At 36.7% G+C, this 18,794-nt stretch overlaps 1 protein-coding gene across 1 annotated transcript; it reads left to right on the top strand.

Annotated features, from left to right (window-relative positions):
- The first annotated feature begins 5,419 nt into the window (after positions 1–5,419).
- SPATA22 (spermatogenesis associated 22) lies at positions 5,420–17,438 on the top strand. The gene is made up of 8 exons (XM_064494884.1): positions 5,420–5,462; positions 7,199–7,327; positions 9,060–9,120; positions 9,257–9,349; positions 11,123–11,465; positions 12,167–12,296; positions 14,354–14,451; positions 17,247–17,438. Exons 1-8 carry the CDS (start codon positions 5,420–5,422, stop codon positions 17,436–17,438), a joined length of 1,089 nt encoding a protein of 362 aa, XP_064350954.1.
- The last annotated feature ends 1,356 nt before the right edge of the window (positions 17,439–18,794 follow it).

The following is an 18,794-nucleotide window of genomic DNA, read 5'->3' as shown; positions in this document are numbered from 1 at the left end:
TACTAATGCAAAACTTCTGTATTCTCTTTAGCTAAAATGTCATCTAATGGTGCTTTCAAGACCCTACATAGTAATAAAACTAGATTTTACTTTTCTTATGCTCAAAAATATGAAAATAAAGAAGTGGCCCATAGTATGCATGTTACTATTCAATATATATATTTCCACTTGCATTTAAACCATTTCTCCTCTGAAATGAGTCCAGGCCCTTTTTATCATCGGAGGGCATTTGAATTTCATCTCCATAAACAGCCAAAGTCAGATTCTCAGAGACCTCCTCTGGGATCAGCATCCTTTCTTTCAGAATGCTTTTTCATGGTCAGAGACACAAGAACCAAATCAATGACCACTGGGACTTAAAAAGCTACTTTGAAATATACTTGAATTTCTTCCTCGTGAAGTTATTGGTAACGCTGTGCTGACTTCCTTAGGGATCTTCCTCACTTTTTGCGTCAATAGTAAACCAAAAACAACTGTTAAGTAATTTTCAAGACTTTGTAATGTCTGAAAATGTCTTGGGGCATGCTACATACACTCACCAGATCATACGAGTTTATATGGACACAGCCTAATTTACTGGCAGCAGAGACTCTCCACTGGAATGTGTTACTCAGGATGGGGTCTAATGAGGGAAAACTATCCAGAAAACTGTACTAAGATGGTCATCCCTTTGGAGAAATGACTCTGAGCCAAATCTGATTTGATTTCATGCTCAACCACCCAGAAAGTCAAATATGTTCAAGTTCTGAAAATACCATGTGCTAGTAATGGGAGATTGATATGGGTACAACAGGAGTAACTCATTACAACTGCAGAGAAGTTTAATTTATAATGTTTTTCTGCAGATGTCATCTCAGCTTATTCATATATCCACTCTACAAGATAGGATGGGTTAAGTATTGACATCCCCATTGCAGCGGTAAAGGAAAAAGAGCTTAAGTAACTCGGTCAAAGTTTCTGAGCTTCCATAAGAAAACCAGGCCTGGGATCCAGGTTTTCTCAATCTAAGTCCAGTGTTTTTCACAGAACAGTAGGGTGCTCCCTGTTACTTTTGGCTTTCCCCAAAGTTCTAATTTTGCTCTTTCGAAATTCACAAAAAACAGTCACTTCAGTGTGCTCAGGAAACAAACGAGCTTACAAACAAAACACATGATGGAAACATAAAATGTGGATACTTCAAAATACTTAAAAAACCAACACCTATGTTCTTCCTTTAATTATAATGCAGAGATAAAGGAAGCAAAATAATAAAATCAAAGTTTATACATTAAAATGACTGTTCTAACTTCAGAAAAAGCCCCTGTAGCCTTTGCTCTCCTACCCACAGACACTGAACGTTTCAGTCTAGAGATGCCAAAAACAAGCATAAATATAAACAGATGATAGTTGTTTAGTTACTTTGGTTTTAAAAGCAGTAACTATGGTGAATTATTAACACTCGACTGTTTTGTCCCTTTTCTGCCAGTTTGTGGTTAGTTCTGCTCTTTGCCCTAGTCTCGCTGGAAATGCTGCTTCAGCGATGTCCTCGTAGCTGGCACAAATGACTTGCATTTCAAGGCTTGTTTTATGGAATGTTAACACATCAGCACTTTGAAGCACATCTAACATTCATAAATAAAGTTTCCCTTACACGTCAAAAAGAATAACTTTTTGGAGAGTTAATGAATTGTAGTAATTCTGTCTTAACTTACCTTGTTTATTGTGTACGGAGTTGGTCTTCTGCGGAAAGCTTTATTAGAAAAAAAAGGCGAGCATTTCCTTAGAACTAGAGCAACAGAGGCTTTTCATACTCTTATACCACGTTAACTTCCAAAAGATTTTTAACTCCCTGTTTCCCAAAGCACACTAAACTTTTGAGCCCTACAAAAACTACAAGTTTTTATTAGTCTAGTTCTTTTTTGAGAGTTCTGATAGTATACAGAGTGGGACCCTCTCTGGTTGTCACTATCTCATTCTTAGGTTGAATATTTAATCTTTTGAAGTACTTAAAAATTAAGCCTAATAACTTCAGCACTTCAAATATTTTCTGGGGAGAACGGTGCCTGATTTATTAGCAAAATAATGTAATTTGAAACAAAAGGAGAATAAATTTTTCACAGTCATGGCTGTCCAATAAATTTTGTAGGAGACAAATTTAAGGTGCAGTCGTTTCCAAATCAGTTTGATTGGAGGATAAAAAATGTCTTCTCTCCAATATTAAGCATAAGGTGTCTCATACATAATGGGGTTGTCCAGCAGTCATGTAATCAAACTACTCTTATCATTTTTTTCTTCTCCTGTGTCTCTATTGCTGTCATTCATCCTGACCAACTTTCCAGGTGGAAATACATAAATGGTAACTGGAACAAGATAGGGATTGAATCGACAAGTTAATAAACTGCTAGCAAAGACTCCATGCTGCTTATGTCTGCAGTCCTAACAGATCTAGCACAGGATGTTGCTCATCGTGGGTTTAAAGTTTTTCTCTTTCAATGAGAAATCTACTTTGAAGGGTAGATGGGTATTGTGTACGTGTGTATGTATGTATGTACATATACATTAGGTCAAAATCTGCTTCCCTGAGCTTTGCTCATTAAAAAAAAATCTCTCTGGAACCATGAAGACTAACAAATCTTATCAGAATTTTATTGTGTGAAGTTTTGTGTTTTCCAAATTAAATGAAAACCTTAGTCCTTCAAACTTACTCCTTAATTTGGCATTCAAGGTCTCCTATTATCTGGTCTCAATCCACCTCTGATCTATCTCCTAACATTCTCCTTTATTTGACCTAATCTTCAACAAAACTACCAGTATGTCTCATGGTCTAATAGTCTCAGGCCTTTACTAACAACCTTCCCTTCATCTCTGGGTCCCTCTGCACCTCTTCCCTCCTCCTATTCCTCTTCAAACCGTCAGAAGACAGGGTAACAACAAAATATGATCCTTGAATCCAGACAACTACTATTATTAAATAAGGGCTAACATTAACTGAACATTTACTATCTGTCAGAACTGTTCATTTTCTCTTTTAATACCTTTGGGGCGATTAAGTCAATTTTATTGTTACTATTTTACTGTGGAAGGAAATGCACGTTTAGAGAGGGTAAGTAACTTGCCAGAGGTAAAAGGGTCATGGAGGGTCAGTCCAGCGGCTGAGGGCCAGAGCCCAGAGTCACTGCCCCTCCGCTCCCCTCCCCGGGGTCCTGAGTCTCTGCGGCGTGTGCTTTCCCTCCCCTGAGCTCCAGCATCACTGGCCCTGCCCTCCCGACCACGCTCGGCTTTGCGGGGCCGGCATCTAAACCCAGGCCTCAGCTCTCCTGGCCTCCGGACGTCTCCAGTGCCCCGCCTGCTTGACCTCACGCAGAAACTCAGCCTAACCAAGCAAGACCCCCATGACCTGGCTCTGAGGCCTGTGGCCTTTGAGCCATTCTCTTCTAGGCACACTCCGGGTTGCCACCAGCCACTTACAAATGCATATCTAGAACCTAAGAAATGACCTTGGGGCGCGGGAACGGGGTTGGAGGACTAGCCCTGGGCCCAATTTTCGGACGAAGCTGGGGTGGAGTCTGGGAGGGCCCCGCAGGTGACGAGAACAGGCTTGTCCCTCTCTGGGCAAAACTCCAAAGAGGTAGAGCCATCCCTGCGCCCCGTACTTCACAGTGTGAGAACGCATGGGCGCGTTCACGTTTCTGTGCCAGGGAGAGGGGGCAGGCATCTCTTCCCCTCGGTCCACAGAAGGTACGATGCCATCTCGCTGTTCACCGGTCGGCGGCCCCTGCGCCTGCGCAGTCGGAGGCATGGGCGGAGCACGCATGCGTACGGTGTGATTCCCGCGCTTTTTCGGAGGCGGGAAGGTAGCGTCAGTTGCTGTTGGCCTGACGGAGCGACGGTTGACAGAGCGACGGTTGACGGAGACGAGAAACCTGAGGGTTCAAGTTGCGTGTCGGGTTGGCAGGAGGGCCAAGAAGGGAAAGAATCTGTGTAGGCCTTAGTTACTAACCTGCCTCGAGCCCTGGGGTCAGGAGAAATCTTTGGAAGAGAACAGGAGCCCTGACTGGAGGTTTTCCCACAAGGGGCTGAAGTAGGCCCCGTGGCCTCCATCTGAGGCAACGGTCTTGGGGGGGGGGGGGCTGTGTGTGTGTGTGTGTGTGTGTGTGTGTGTGTGTGTGTATGTGTTAGAATCGGAGAGAAAGGAAGGATCAGAGACAGCTGAATGGCAGAGTCAGATTTATTTCGAGATTCTTGCAGTGAGCAAACTTTCTGCACACTGACGCCGCCACCCGTGTTAATGCGATTAGGATCCAGTCAGAAGCCGAAGCGGAGAGGGCAGCTCAGGGTCCCCGCCCCACCAGGGTCAGGGGTCCAGGGGAGGATGCGGCATTTTTATTTGCCTGAGACTCAAAAACGTACTAACACTTCTCAGCCGCCTCTAGGTTCAGGATGTGAGTTGCGTTGGTGTTTCTGGGCTAAGAAAAGGTGGCCCGACCTCTGCTTTGGTTCCTAGAATGGCATCAAGAATATTTTCTAAAGAGACTGCTGTATCCATCAAGGCCAAGACGTGGAAACAAAACAGAGGAAATCCCTGACCTCATGATTCCCAAGTTTTATTTCTAGAAACAATATTTAGAAATTGATATTTACCTCAGTATGATTTGCATTATTACTCAGTGGTGGTCATGTGTGTTTGTCTCATGGGGCAGTGAACCTGGGAGCAGAAGTGATCTTAGCTTTTCACACAACGGGTAAGTGCTGAATTTAATTGGAGTTAGACAATAAGAGACTAAACATGGAGAAAATTACAGCAGAAATTCTGTGGTAAAAGGAAAGGAAAAACAGAAAAAATCTTGTTTCACTTGTTAAAGTTACAGAAGCTGTGGAAACTTATCATTACAATTATTCTGCATATTAAGTGTGGCCTTAGGCTTTGGTATTGTATAATCCTGGGATCTCAAACTAATGGCCAAAGCAGATGATCTGCACAGTGTTTTACAGTGAGACACAGAACACATTCTTAATTGGCTTTCAACTGTATGTGTTTCCTCCCTGGCCTTGTTTGTTTGCCAATTTGTAGTCCATTTTCCAGAATTGTTCTCATTGTGGGTCCTTGATTCTGAAATAAATTCCGTAGACTCTGTGAAAATCCACGTATGTTTAGGAGGCAAGCTTATAGCCACACTGGTCTTATTTCCAACAGATTTGGGAAAATGGGTTATGTTGTAAATTCTTATTCAGAAAGCAAGAGACTACAGCGTGTTTACACTATTAAGTCTGAAACCATGGTTTTCAACCATAATTTCAGGAATTTCCAGGCTGAGAATTTGGTTTTCTCGTTGATAGCACATGAGTTACAAATTTCTCTCCTTGAAGGTTTAGTCGAATAACTTCATGCTGTAAGGTTGAAGTGCTAAAGAAAGAGTTATCGACTTTGATATTGAAGGAAATGAAAAGAAACCTAAATGAAAATTCAACTCGAAGTACAGCAGGTATTGACTGACTTTTATTTTAAAATTTTCTGTAGTTTGTATATACCATGTAAACCTTATCTAGTATATAGATACAACATTTTGGAAGGAACTTTTAAAAAGAGTGAACATATAGTCTAGCCTCTACTTTTTAGGTCGAAGGAAATAAATTACTCAAGACAAAACACTTAGTGGCTTAGGTGGAAGTAAAATCAGATTTTCCTGGATTTACTCTTGTGTTCTTTCTACAATCCCCATGTACTTCACGAGTTGTTCTGTGCTTTTAAGCTGAAAATAAAGAAATTAATAATACTTTAATTTTTATTTGTGACTTGTTTAAAATATTTCCAGAGCTACTTCTGTCTTCCTAACAGCTTCCCGTGCCATTTCTGCTTTTCCTGCTTATTAGTTAGTACAAGGACAGAGGGCAAGAATGAAGAGAACCAGGGGAATGATGATAATGCAGAATGAAGATAATAATAGCTATGATTTATGGTGGATATACTGTATTCTGGGCATTTAATAATATGTATTCATTTATTTAACTCTGAGAGAGTTTTTGTCATCCTTGCTTTCTAGATGAGAAGCAAAGGCACAAAGAGGGTAAATAAATAATTTATGAAGTAGAAGAACCAGGATTTGAATTTGACTCCCATTCTTTTGATCACTATCTTATTCTGCCTCTCAGTATATGTCATATTGGCACGATAAGTTTAAGAAAATAGCCATCGTTTGGACTTTAAAATTGTAATTTAGACCTGCTTTGAAGTTATATTTCAAGCCTAGACAGTTTGACTCCAGAGTCCACATCGTTTTCCCAGCCTTTCATATACAGCCATCACAGAGTCTATATTCTCCTGTAGTGAAAGTGCAGATGGACCAACTAGAGTATGGTATAGTGGCAAGATAGCTCTGAACTGAGACTTAGGAAGCTTGGGCCCTATCTAAGTTCTTTCACTGTACAACGTGCAAACTTGTGGGACCTCTTTTTCCACTTAGAGCCCTTCTAGCTTTAGTGTTTATAAATTCTGACTTTTGACTAGACTTGCGATCCCAGGTCTTTCATCTGGAGGGTTTGGAATAGTATCTGTTCTCATTTAAACTCATTATTATTACTCTAAGTCATTCTCAAAATGATTCACAGAAAATATGCATTACAGACACCTGGAGTTCTTGTTGAAACTGCAGCAATTTGGCTTTCAAAGCATATCTATGGAAATAAAATCTATGAGAGTGGGGTCTAGGAACTGGTATGTTAAACATAATTCCAGATAAATTTTGGTCAAACGAAAGTTTGAGAACCATGGCCTTAAAGGGTGTGCTCCCATGGTCCAGAGAGTGGTTAGGGTTTTGGAAAGCATGGGTCAGATTTTGGTTCTCCCTTCCCTCTGGTGTACTTGAAGGGTCCCCTCCAGTTGATATGGTGATAAGCAAGCACAGGAGGAAAGTAACAGAAACAAAATGTAGATTTGGAAAAGTTTGGGGGATGAGGGAGGAGATGGCAATTACTCAAGAGGAATTAAAGCAGTGTTAACACAAAACAGGAAAGGAGTTTGTAGAGGCAAGGAGGCCTATTTGGGATCTTAAGAATGTAAAAATAAATCCAAATATATAGAAATATATCTGTAGTAAATATAAAATTAATGTATAGAAGTAGACAAATTCAAGTTGTGTATTATTATATACTAGTAATTATTCTATAACTAGATCTGACTATTTGCCTATTATGTACTAATTTATTGACATATATAATTTAGGCTGTTTGCCTGTACCATTGTTCAATCAGAAAAAGAGGAATAGACAGCCATTAACATCCAATCCACTTAAAAATGATCCAGGTATCAGTATTGCTTCTGACAGTTATGATTTCCCTCCTCTACCAACAGGTAAGAAAATAAGTTAAAATTTTCAGAAAATAAGAAATAAGACTCTAGAAAACTACCATTTCTATTTTATTATAATGGAAGTAGAAACTTTATTATTTTTCTTCTTTCCACTATCCAATTAAAAGGATTACTTTGCTCTTTCTGAGCAGACTAGTGTAGTAGTTTGAGTTTCCTTGTCTACAAGGATGTCTCAGCATTTAAATGGAGTATCTTAAATATGGAGTCTTTGTTCTAATGAAGCAGTAATCTATATTGTAAAGATTTTTTTCTTTTTCAAAACATGTAGGTATTGTGACTTAAACATTTGGTGGTAAAGAATGGAGAAACTCAAATTACTTCAGGAATAGGGATAAGTGTGAATGGGAACATGGGAAAGGTGGAAGGAAATAGACCTTAGGAGGGGTCTGCTTGGCCAGGAATTTGTCTGCTTGGCCGTGGTCTTTTTTCTCTAATGTCATTTTTGCCTTTCTTCATTTTTTTGGTTTTTTACTCCTTTATCCAGTTGACTTCCTTATAGCTTCGACTAGCACATGAGCTAAATTGCCCTTGCTGGCTGTTAATATAACCTTTTAGTGCTAGTTCTCAGAGCCCATCATTGGCTGCCCTCTGTTTCTCTTGATTCAAATTCTAGAGACAGCCTCTGCTTCAGCTCATATTTTTAAGTAAGATCATTGAAATCCTGATTTAGCTTTATGGGTAGGCCTCTTATCTCTGAAACAATTAGCTGTGGTGGTTTGTGCTGGGAGGTCTTAATGTTTGCTTACTTTTTACTTCTCTCTGGAAGAAGGCATGGACAGGCAGCTATTCTGAAATATACTTGGTACATGCTGGTTGTATACATTTGCACTTTGGGGGCACACTTAAAAAAGCTTTAATAGGATTTATGAACTAGAATTTTAAAATCCCTTTATATGTCAATACTTGTATTGTTAATTTTATCCAGTGTGTAACCATAGACCTTAACCTACTTTCAAATCTGTAATTATTTTGTTTTCTTCCACACTTGAGCAATTGGAAGTATGAATTTCATATTATTCTCATTTTTATGGAGAACATAAAAAATTCACATGGATATGCATTTAGGCATTTATCTGATCATCTTTTGCCATTTAAAAAACTCTCCACTATTTAAAATACTTTTTATAAGTAGCATGAATGATGGATGATCTTGAAAAATAACAACGTGAGTTGCTCCTTAGGGAAGTGTGTGTCCTCCTGAAGTACTGAACTCTTCAAGCTCTGAGCAGGATTACTGTCTGTCAGAGATATAATAGGATTCTTATATTGGGTAAGAAATAGGACTAGGCCACTGTTTTCCACATTTTTGTCTTGATCCATTAGTAGGTTGGGAAATAATCAGTCTTTTAAAAAAAGAAATAAAAGAGAATAAAGTAGAGTAGAATAGAGAATATCAGAATGCATGACACATAGTAAGAATAAGAATTGATGAAAAACACAAGGTGCTATACCAGGATTGATTGTGGAAGAGAGATACAGATTAAACTATTACCTTGCTTAAAATACAACAGGGAAGACATTGAAAAAAAGTAATAAGGCAGGCTGTGATAAATTCCACAACAAGGTACTGTTGAAGAACATGTCCATATATTTAAGTTCTTTTCACCTTCAAGCTTTCAACTGCCTCCCCCTGCAAATTAAATAAATATGAAAGAATTATTTCCAAAAAATGCTACCTACCTTACTCTTACCTGTGTTACTTATATCTTTTGAGATTGGGCCTGGGAAGCTATGAATCCAGAGTTGCCTCCTTTAACGAAAACAATGAACACAGGGTATGTGGAAAAATTTATACCAGTGAATCTGTATGTCTGTTACTGACTGATGTTATTCTTCTATGTATGTTTTATATTTTATATTTATGAATCTGGGAACAAATTATTAATAGTTAATAAGATATTTTCTTGAAAGGCAAATATATTCAGTTTCTCATCCCCTGAGAAGTCAAGAGTTTGTGTCAAAATCTATTCAATCAAATACTGAAAGAAGTAAGAGTGGTGGGAGGTGAGTCTACTTAAGATTTCTTCTTATTCTATTCCTTCTCCTTCCCATCTCCTCGTTTACTCCCTTCTCTCCTCCTCTAATCTCTTCTCTTTTCTTAGACAGAATTGCATTTAGAAAATTTCTATAATTAATAACTATAGTGATATTACTATGTTCTATAGAAGTTAAGAGAACATGCCATATAAAACTTTAAAAATAGGTAATTTTGGCAGTGTTTATGTTTTCAGACTACTCTGTGTTATAATGAAGTTTCTGCCAATATTTATCACCATGAATTTATGATTTTCCTGTGGATCATTAATGATGTAATTGATAATAGGTAAAGAGTCAGGAATAAGTATATCTAAATATTGAATATATTTAGAAATTGAAAACCAAATAGAATGCTCAGTCTTACCCTAGTACTTAGAATGCCTAATACCCTTATTTACTCAGAATTGTTCTCTTACAGCGCCTAATGTTTTTTAACGATTCTTCTTATATGGATCTATTGTAAAAGTTAAATAATGTAAGATAATGTATAATTTAAGTCAGTAACTCATGGAAGGAGCTGGCATGACCCCCCCCTCCAATATTCATATAACTAAATTTTGGATCTTTTACATCCCCTTTACCTTCTTCAGGATGGCCAAAGATATGAGGAGTCTTCTCTTTCATACTTGGCCTCTGGAACACCCTCTTGACATTCCTATCCTTGTTACAGCTCTTCTTAGCCACAGTTGAATGTTGTACTTCTGCCCTATTAAGATCTTTAAGTTCCTTGGTAATTGCTGGACAACGTTAGCTTACATGCTCTGAAACCAGAGGCTTTCATGTCCTCACAGGCATTTGATGAAGAAGAAGACAATTTTAGTTTCTTTCTTTTATAATTACCATGTTGTCTTTTCTTTTGTATCAGTGTGCTTTTCCACGCCAGCATCTTCCTTTTTCTAGATGATTTTGGCTTTTCCAGAGAAGAGCATTCTTCTAAGTTCCAAGGCATTTCTATTCTCACTCCTCCTGTAATAGAGTTTATCAGACAATTTGCAGTCTTGCCCATTTTTAGACATGTTACTTTTATTATTTTCAGAATGTTATAACAATAGTTATTTTAAAAGATTACAGTATGAATTTTTTTAAAAAGTCCTAAAATATCTATATGTCAACTTTTGACTGACTTCTTTATATTTTACTACAACTTAAGGAGATGTTACTTGCTTTCCTACTACTCCTAAGTAGGACTTTTAAGCTACACAGTAAAAGTACAGAATTCCTCATCAAACAGCTATCTACCTTGCCTGTATTTTCCTTGTGACTTAAAATCACTGACATTATAATATCAAGCCATAGCTTAACTTTTGAAAATTTTACATTGTAGAAAATGAAAAAAAAAATGTATGAAGAAGGAAGCAAAGTTTTCAAAATTTTACTACTCTGAGACAACCACTGTCATACAAAGGCTTGTATAGTTTAAAAATATACTCTCTGGCACTGGACTTTGAGTTGGGAGACTAGGATTCCCTGGGTTTTGAATTGTCAGTAACTAGTTATATGACCTTAGGCAAGTTACTTCCTCATTAAGGCTCAGTTTCCTCACTTGAAAAGAGAGTATAATGTATTGTAGGGTTGTTGTGATGGTATATTTGGAATTTCTAACTAGTCAGTAGTTACAAAGTAGTTTATAAACCACAAATTACCATATAAATGCACATTTTCATTAATAATTTTCTTTTAATTAAGAAAAATATATAGAAACAACGCTATTACTAATTTTTTTTAAAAAAACTATTGCAGCTACAAAGATGGCAACACAAATACCAGTTTTAAAACTTGGGATAGAAATGATTTTAAGCCTCAGTGCAAAAGAACAAATAAAATGGCAGATAATGGAATAAATTCTTATCCAGTGAATTTGGGAGCTCAACAACAGAAGCAATTAAGAGTATCTGAATCGACTAACTTATCTCACCAAAGAGAAAGTAAAGTACTCACACAAACACATTCATCAAAAATATCTGGCTCCACAATGAGAAGTCTAGACAAAAACAGTGCATTACAGGCATTTAAGCCCAATTTTCAACAAAATCAATTTAAGAAAAAAAAGTTGGATGATTTTCCAGCAGAAAACACCCTGAAGGTAAACTTTTAAATATTAATTATTTACATTTTGTATTTACATTAAAAATGTGTGAAATATTTAGAAAGTTACAGAGATAAGAGCATTTGAAATTATTCCCATGGCCTACGTTACTTGATTAGCACAAATACCCAGTTCCCTTCCTCACGTCCTGGCCCAATAGATTCTTTACCCTCTGCCCTTCTCTATGTTCTGGAAGGCTGAATGGTCCTACATAGTGCATCATCCTGGGATCCCGTAGCTGGCTTCTGTTAGGGGTTAGCCAGTAGGAATGGAAGACACTGGCAGGACATCAAAGGGTAGGGAGAGAGGTTGGATTTTCCCATTCCCTCCCTAATTAAATGCTGTGTCACAGGCGGCAGCTGTGTCCCTGTATGATATAGCCCTCCAGGAGTCCAGCTTTCACAAGCTTGATCATTTTATTTCCTCTGCTTGTCCTTTCAGCCTTGGAGTGGTAACAATTTCTTACTGTTGTTGGTCTTTGAGTGCTTAAGTACCCTATGTTGATTATGCCTATACATCTGTAAGCAGTTTTTTCTTAATAAGAAAAAAGTATTTTCCATATAAGCCATCTGAGGTAAATTGTTTTACCCACATATTTGTGTAGTATAAGGACTTAGAATCTTTACATAGAAAGTGAATGAGTATGATGAAAAAAAATGACAGGTTTTTCTAATGCTATGTTTTTATTTTTTCAAAAGGAAACCTCATTGTATCAGTTAAAGTTTAAAGAAAAAGATAATTCTTTAAGAATTATATCTGCAGTTATTGAAAGCATGAAGTACTGGCGTGAACATGCACAAAAAACCGTACTTCTTTTTGAAATATTAGGTGGGTGTAGCACTTCGAAAATACTTCAGTAATACCATTTAGAAAATAGTTTTGTATGTTAATAGGAATACCTAGAGGATCTTAAAGAAAAATAAAATTTTTACAGAAGGAGATTATGGTTTATTAGGATTTTCTTCAGTTCCTGGGTCTGTCACTGATTTATGTGACTTAAGACGTGTTTGGTTATTCATGGTAGTACTCTTCTGATTCATAATGTCAAAACTGGGAGGATTCTTACAAATAATCTAACCCAACCATTGACGTAGGTGAAAAAATGGGGCAAATAATTAAAATAGACTTGACTGAAATCACAAAGCTAGTTAGCAGCACAGATGGATCTAGAACCCAAGTCTCCTTATTCTCAATAGAGTGTTCTTTCTGCTCTGTTACACTAAATCCAGTAGTAATTTTATATATAAATTAAATTATAGTAAATATTCTGAAAGAACATTTGTGAAGAATCCTTTACTGATATGCGTAAACACCCTACAATTAATCTGTTTTCTAAATTAATATTTAAAAGGGAGGAGAGTTTTATAGAATGTGTCTGGAATTTGATTTTACTTCAAATGAAGAGACAAACAAGAAGTGGAGATTCAAAACATACTTCTTTCCACAGTTTAAATAAAATATTTAAAGTAATTTAAATTATGAAATATTCTAAACATGCAGAAAAATCTAGAGAATATAATAAATATCCACATACCTGTTTTATAGACATCCTTGAAACCTGTATCTGTTTTTCTTCTCTGGAGATAATCACTGTGGTATCTTTACATGTTTTTATAATTTTACTATATACATTTGATTTCATAAATTTATATTTATTTTATTACTATTTTATGTGTTTTAAAATATAGAGTTTGCATTTTCATCCAGTATTATGTTTTTGAGATTTAGCCATCTTTCTGTTCTGTAACAGTGTTGACTTGATCATGAGACCCCAGTTGTGGTCTCTCCAGTAGTTTCTGACTTTTATGGTATTAAGATGATTGTCAAAGTTCTCTATACCACACATTTTTCCATATACCACACTGTCACATTCTTCGACAGTTTCTTCTGCTTGCTCTTTCCCAGAAACTAGCAAATGACCCCTTGCATATCATTATTTCTAACTGTCTGACAAGCCCATCACTGCAACCCTTAACTCTGTAGCTGGGGAAGGGGATATGCTGATTGGCTTACATCAGTCTTATGTCACTTCTGGGTCTGGGAGTGGGACAGATCCCATCCAGATCATATGGCTAAGTATGGCATAGGAGAGATTTCCTAAAGGAAAATCTAGATATCATGAGGGGAAATAGAGGCTGACCTCAAAGTAACAAATGTTCACTATCAGTACATAATAGATGGAAAGGAATGAATAATACTCTCATTTGATAATAATTTCTTGAGATAAACATGAATTATCATTTGAATTTTATAGATGAAGCGGATTTGAAAGAGGTTAAACAGTTTGCTCAGCTTAGTAAATTGCAGAATTGAGACACCATTGCATGACTTCTGATTCTGTCTCAATTTTTTCCATTAAACTATGATGTTTATTTGTTATACATGAGTATTTTATTTGTTATAATGTAGTACACTTGTCTGAGGTTTTAACCAGTTTGTAGAACACATTGTAAGAAAAAAAGCTTCAGATGGCCAACTATTGTCAATTGTATATAAACTTTGGCAAATAACCTGATCCTAAGTTGGAGAGGGCCAGAAATTTTGTTTTCCTTAGAATAAAACAGTTTTAGAAATATCTTTCCCTTTTGGAGGGATAGGTATAACTCAGTGCCAGGGCGTGTGCGTAGCATGCATGAGGTCCTGGATTCAATCCCTGGTGCCGCCATTAAAAAATAAATAAAATAAAAGTAAATAATAAACCTAATTACCCTCCCCCCAAATTTTAAAAACTTAAAAAAGGGAATATCTTTCTCTCTGAAAAAGTTTTCTTATTATTGAGAGGTTGGTGTGGGAATAGTTATTTAAATACCAATTTCTCTTTGTTAAATTTTCTTTGCATTTTACCAGCACTAATTTTTTTTCTTCTCTATTTCAATTTTGCTTAGCTGTTCTCGATTCAGCTGTTACTCCTGGCCCATATTGTTCAAAGACTTTTCTTATGAGAGATGGGAAAAATACTCTGCCTTGTGTATTTTATGAAATAGTGAGTATTTGTTTAAGAATCCTTTGCAAAGCTTATGCCAACAAAACCATACAAATGCAGGCTATAATTCCACTGTAGTAAAAATTCTGTTAATAATTGAGTAGTACTTTCAACATTTTGTTTGATTTTAATTCTGATATTAAAGTTGTTTATTCAACTGATATGGAGAGCCTACTCTGTGCTAGTTGCAAGGGATACAAAGTGGAATATAAGTGGTAAATGACTCTCCCAAAGAGTTTATAATCCCAGGAGAAAGACAAGATACATAAATATTACACTGTGGTATGACAAATGATATGACAGAGGTGTGTGCAGAGTGCTATAGAAGTAGGTAGGGAGGATGGTCAGATCACTGTAAGGTTTTTTAAGAATGCATTAACCTATTTTATCTTAGATATTTAAGGTCTAATAAATTAAGCCAAAGTGTTGGGACCGAGGGAGGAGGAGGGAGGAATGCATTCTAAGGCGAAGAAGCAGCATATACAAAGGCATGAAGCTCAGATAGAGCCTGGATTGTTCAGAAAACTGCAAGTAGTTTATAATTACCAGAGTGTAGAGTTAGTAAGTGATGGAGGTAAGCGTAGTGCTTCTGAACTTGAGAGAAGGCAGAGAGAATGGTCTGGAACATAGCAAAGAGGCTTGGTGACAAAGGAAGCTGGGGGTGACAAAGGAGGCTGGAGACCTTATAAGACTTCCGTACTTTGTAAAAGAGTTTGGCGTTAATTCTGAAATCACACTTGGATTCCAGTTTGTACTCCACCATTTATTACCTTTATGATCTTGAGTGAGCTGCTTAAACCTTCTGAGCATCAGTTTTTTAATCTGTCAAATGGAGAGACTAATTCCTACTTTGAAAATTTGTTTTGGAGATTAGATGATAAAACATATGAACGTATAGTGTCTGACACATAACAGATGATCAAGAAGTAGTAATGTCATTAATTTCTATAATATCTTGAATGCTAATTTTTAAATTTTATTATTTTACTTTTTTCTCTAGTCTAAGTTTTTTAAAAAACTTTTTTATTGAAGTATAACATATACAGAAAAGTACACAAATCATAACTGTACAATTCTACGGAGTATCACAAAGTGAACAGTAGCAAGGATAAAAATAGAACATTGCTGTCACCCTGTACATCTCTGTGCCTCTTCCAATTCATTACCTCCTATTTCTTGCCTAAAATTAACCATTATCATGACTTTTAATATCATCAATTAATTCTGGCTATTTTTGAACTTATATATAAATAATATCATATGAAGTGTCTTCTTTTATGTCTGGTTTCTTTTAGTCAACACAGTGTTTATAAGATTCATCTCTCTAGCTATAATTCATTTATTTATGTATTTCTATGTACAATATTCTGCTGTATGAATATATCACAATTTAGTTTTCTATTCTGCTATTGGTGGGCCTCTTGGTTGTTTCTTGATTTTTTATTATGAATAATGCTCTATGGACATTCTTCTATATGTCTCTTGTGCACATGGATGCCTTTCTGTTGGGTATATACCTAGAAGTAAATATAAAAAATGCTGGATCATAGTGCATCTATATGTTTTAATAAGGTAATTATTGCCAAAGGATTTTCCAAAGGGTTTTACCAGTTGACACACTCACAATCAGTGTAGGAGAGTTGTACCTTCTCTGCATTCTTATCAACATTTGGTACTGTCAGTCTTTTTTATTTTAACCATTCTAGTGGGTAAGTGTACTGCTATCTCATTTCTCTCCAACTCTGGTGACTGAGAAGGTTCAGCACTTTTGATGTTTACTGTCCATTTAGATATCTTCTCTTGAAAAATCTGTTCAGGCCTCTGATAATTTTTTTTTGTTGAATTATTTGTGTTTTCCTTATTGACTCATAGGAGTTTTTGAGAAAACTATTCTGGGTACAAGTTCTTTGTCTATTATGTGTATTGCAAATATCTTCTCATACTCCATGGTTAGCTTTTTCAGTCTTAAGAGTGGCTTTTGAGAAACAGAAAATCTTTACTATAGTATAGTCCTTTTAGTAACTACCAGCGTTTTCTCTGATAGTTGGTGCTTTTTATGACTGCTTAGTGAGAGCAATCCCAGAATACTTTTCCTGATTTACTAGTCCCATTAGTTCATTGCCCTTTTGAGTCTCCCAACACTAAGCCCGGGGTGGAGGTGGTGTGATTATCAGAATCTCTTTTCTTTGAGGGGCTTTGGTCTCCATTTTTTCTCCTAGCCATATGAGCCTGGCAGAAGCTCTGCTCAGTTCCTTAGACTCTCAAACTGCCTTGACTATAATTGGCAGATACCTCAGCAGGGAAAGCCTCCCCAGATATCAGGCCCCATTCTGGACTGCTCTCCTCTCCCAGATGGGGGTCTCTGTAATTCCTCACTGCCTTTGGTATCTCTCTGAGGAGATTTTAAAATAAATATTCCATCTAGCTATTCTAGTTGGCTTTAGTAGGAAAGTTGGTCTGAACTACCTAGTGTGCCATCTGTTGAAAGTAACAGTCTAATAGAAGTGAATATTCATGTGCCATTATATTGGGAATTATTCCAGTTTTTTTTTAAGAAGCAGCAGCTCACTCACCTTTAAGAAGCCCTACCCAAGTGTGAAGGGCTTTCTTCTGTGGAGGGTATCCATTTGTCCCTAGCTATTATGATCTTGTCAACACTGGGGCTCTAAATTAGGTAAGGGAATTATAGCACTTTGGGGTGATTCATATTTAGTTGATGATATTATTAGTTTTAAAAATTGAAATTCAAATAGGATCATAAATAACTTTATCGATATTTATTTTTTAAAAAACAGGATCGTGAACTTCCAAGACTGATTAGAGGCCGAGTTCATAGGTGTGTTGGAAACTATGACCAGAAAAAGAATATTTTCAAATGTGTTTCTGTCAGACCAGCATCTGTTTCTGAACAAAAAACTTTTCAAGCCTTTGTTAAAACTGTAGATGCTGAGATGAGGTATTATACTAATGTAATGAATGAAATTTAAGTGATGATGAAGGAAGTTTAAATAGTATAAATTAAAAACATTTTTCTGTTATTATTTCATTTACCATCACTGTGGTTTTATGGCTACTGTTTTTCTGTATTTCTGTTGTTGAATTAAAATACTTAAATCCTTCTATTTTATTTTTTAAATAACTTTATTAAATCCTTTTAAATGTAGAAAGAATTTTTGAAAAATAATTTTAGTATTTTTATAAAAATTGTACATTTGCTAAAATTAAAAAACCATTTCAGATTAAAAATGTTCAATATAATAGGGATAGGTAGATACTTATTTAACATGAGATAGGAATACATTTGAGTCAGCTCAGATACATTTGAGTCAGCTCAGAGGCCAACATCAAGCTTAATGGGGAAATATAGAGACATTCCCACCAAACTTGGGAACAAGACAAAGGTGCTCACTATCTGTAGTGTCACTAGGCATTATACTGAAGTTTCTAGTCTGTGCAGCTACTTTGACATAGTTGTAGTCTGGTCCCTGCTTGTTTTATGGCTTCTCCATCCGTCTTTTTTTTTTACCGCTGAAAATGTAAACTCTGGCCCCACCGGACCGCTGTCCACTCCTAAACGAGCAGTGATTAAGCATCCAGACATGAGTTTATCTCCATCCCCACGTTCCCTATAGTCAGGTGTGATCAGTGGTTATAATCAGTCACGGCTCCAGGATCCTGAGAGCATTTGTCCTAGAGAGACCTTGGGTAATTGCTTTGTCTTTAATGAGTTCCTCCAGGATCTAGACTCCTCTGGGATCCAGGGCCGCTTAGGCCTGGGGATGTATAGAATGGGAGATGGGACAATGGATGTTGCAGACACAGGTGATGACTACAGAGGCTGTTACTTCTCATGCTTTAGTGAATAAAGAGGGGCAGGATCTCAGGTCATGGGTCCTGGAGTCTCTCTCAGACACACTGGGTAAGTTGGGCAGAGGATGAATGAGCTGGTCCTTTGGGTTTTTACTACCTGAGGGTCTTGATTTCCCAGGTTATATCATGTTTTGCAGGAGAACATTTCAGGTGTGATAACTCCCTTCTTCACCTCTCAGCCTCCCATGATTTCTTCACAATCTAGAAATATTTTGATTGATGTTCATTAGTCACGTTAGTCTTTTTTTATTAATGATAACATCTATAAATATAACTGTGTAATGTATCTCACAAGATTTTTTTTTGTTTCAGCATAAGACCTCTCTATGAGACAGGCATTTAACGCAGAAGTTCTTGACCCTTTACTATATATTTGAATGACTTAATGACCTTTAGATAGCACCCCTCTCCCCAGAAATTCTGATTACATTCATTGGATGAGAGTGCAGTAATCTACATTTTAAAATACAGTG

This window comes from Camelus dromedarius, chromosome 16 (genome assembly GCF_036321535.1).
Source record: "Camelus dromedarius isolate mCamDro1 chromosome 16, mCamDro1.pat, whole genome shotgun sequence".
In the NCBI taxonomy this organism is placed as follows: Eukaryota; Metazoa; Chordata; class Mammalia; order Artiodactyla; family Camelidae; genus Camelus; species Camelus dromedarius.
This window is presented reverse-complemented; position numbering and strand designations above follow the sequence as displayed.

Coding starts and splice junctions, on each gene's coding strand:
- SPATA22 (XM_064494884.1), top strand. CDS start 5,420: ATGAAAAGAAACCTAAATGAAAATTCAACTCGAAGTACAGCAG. Junction 7,328..9,059: donor TTTCCCTCCTCTACCAACAG/GTAAGAAAATAA, acceptor ATATCTTTTGAG/ATTGGGCCTGGGAAGCTATG. Junction 9,121..9,256: donor ACGAAAACAATGAACACAGG/GTATGTGGAAAA, acceptor TTTTCTTGAAAG/GCAAATATATTCAGTTTCTC.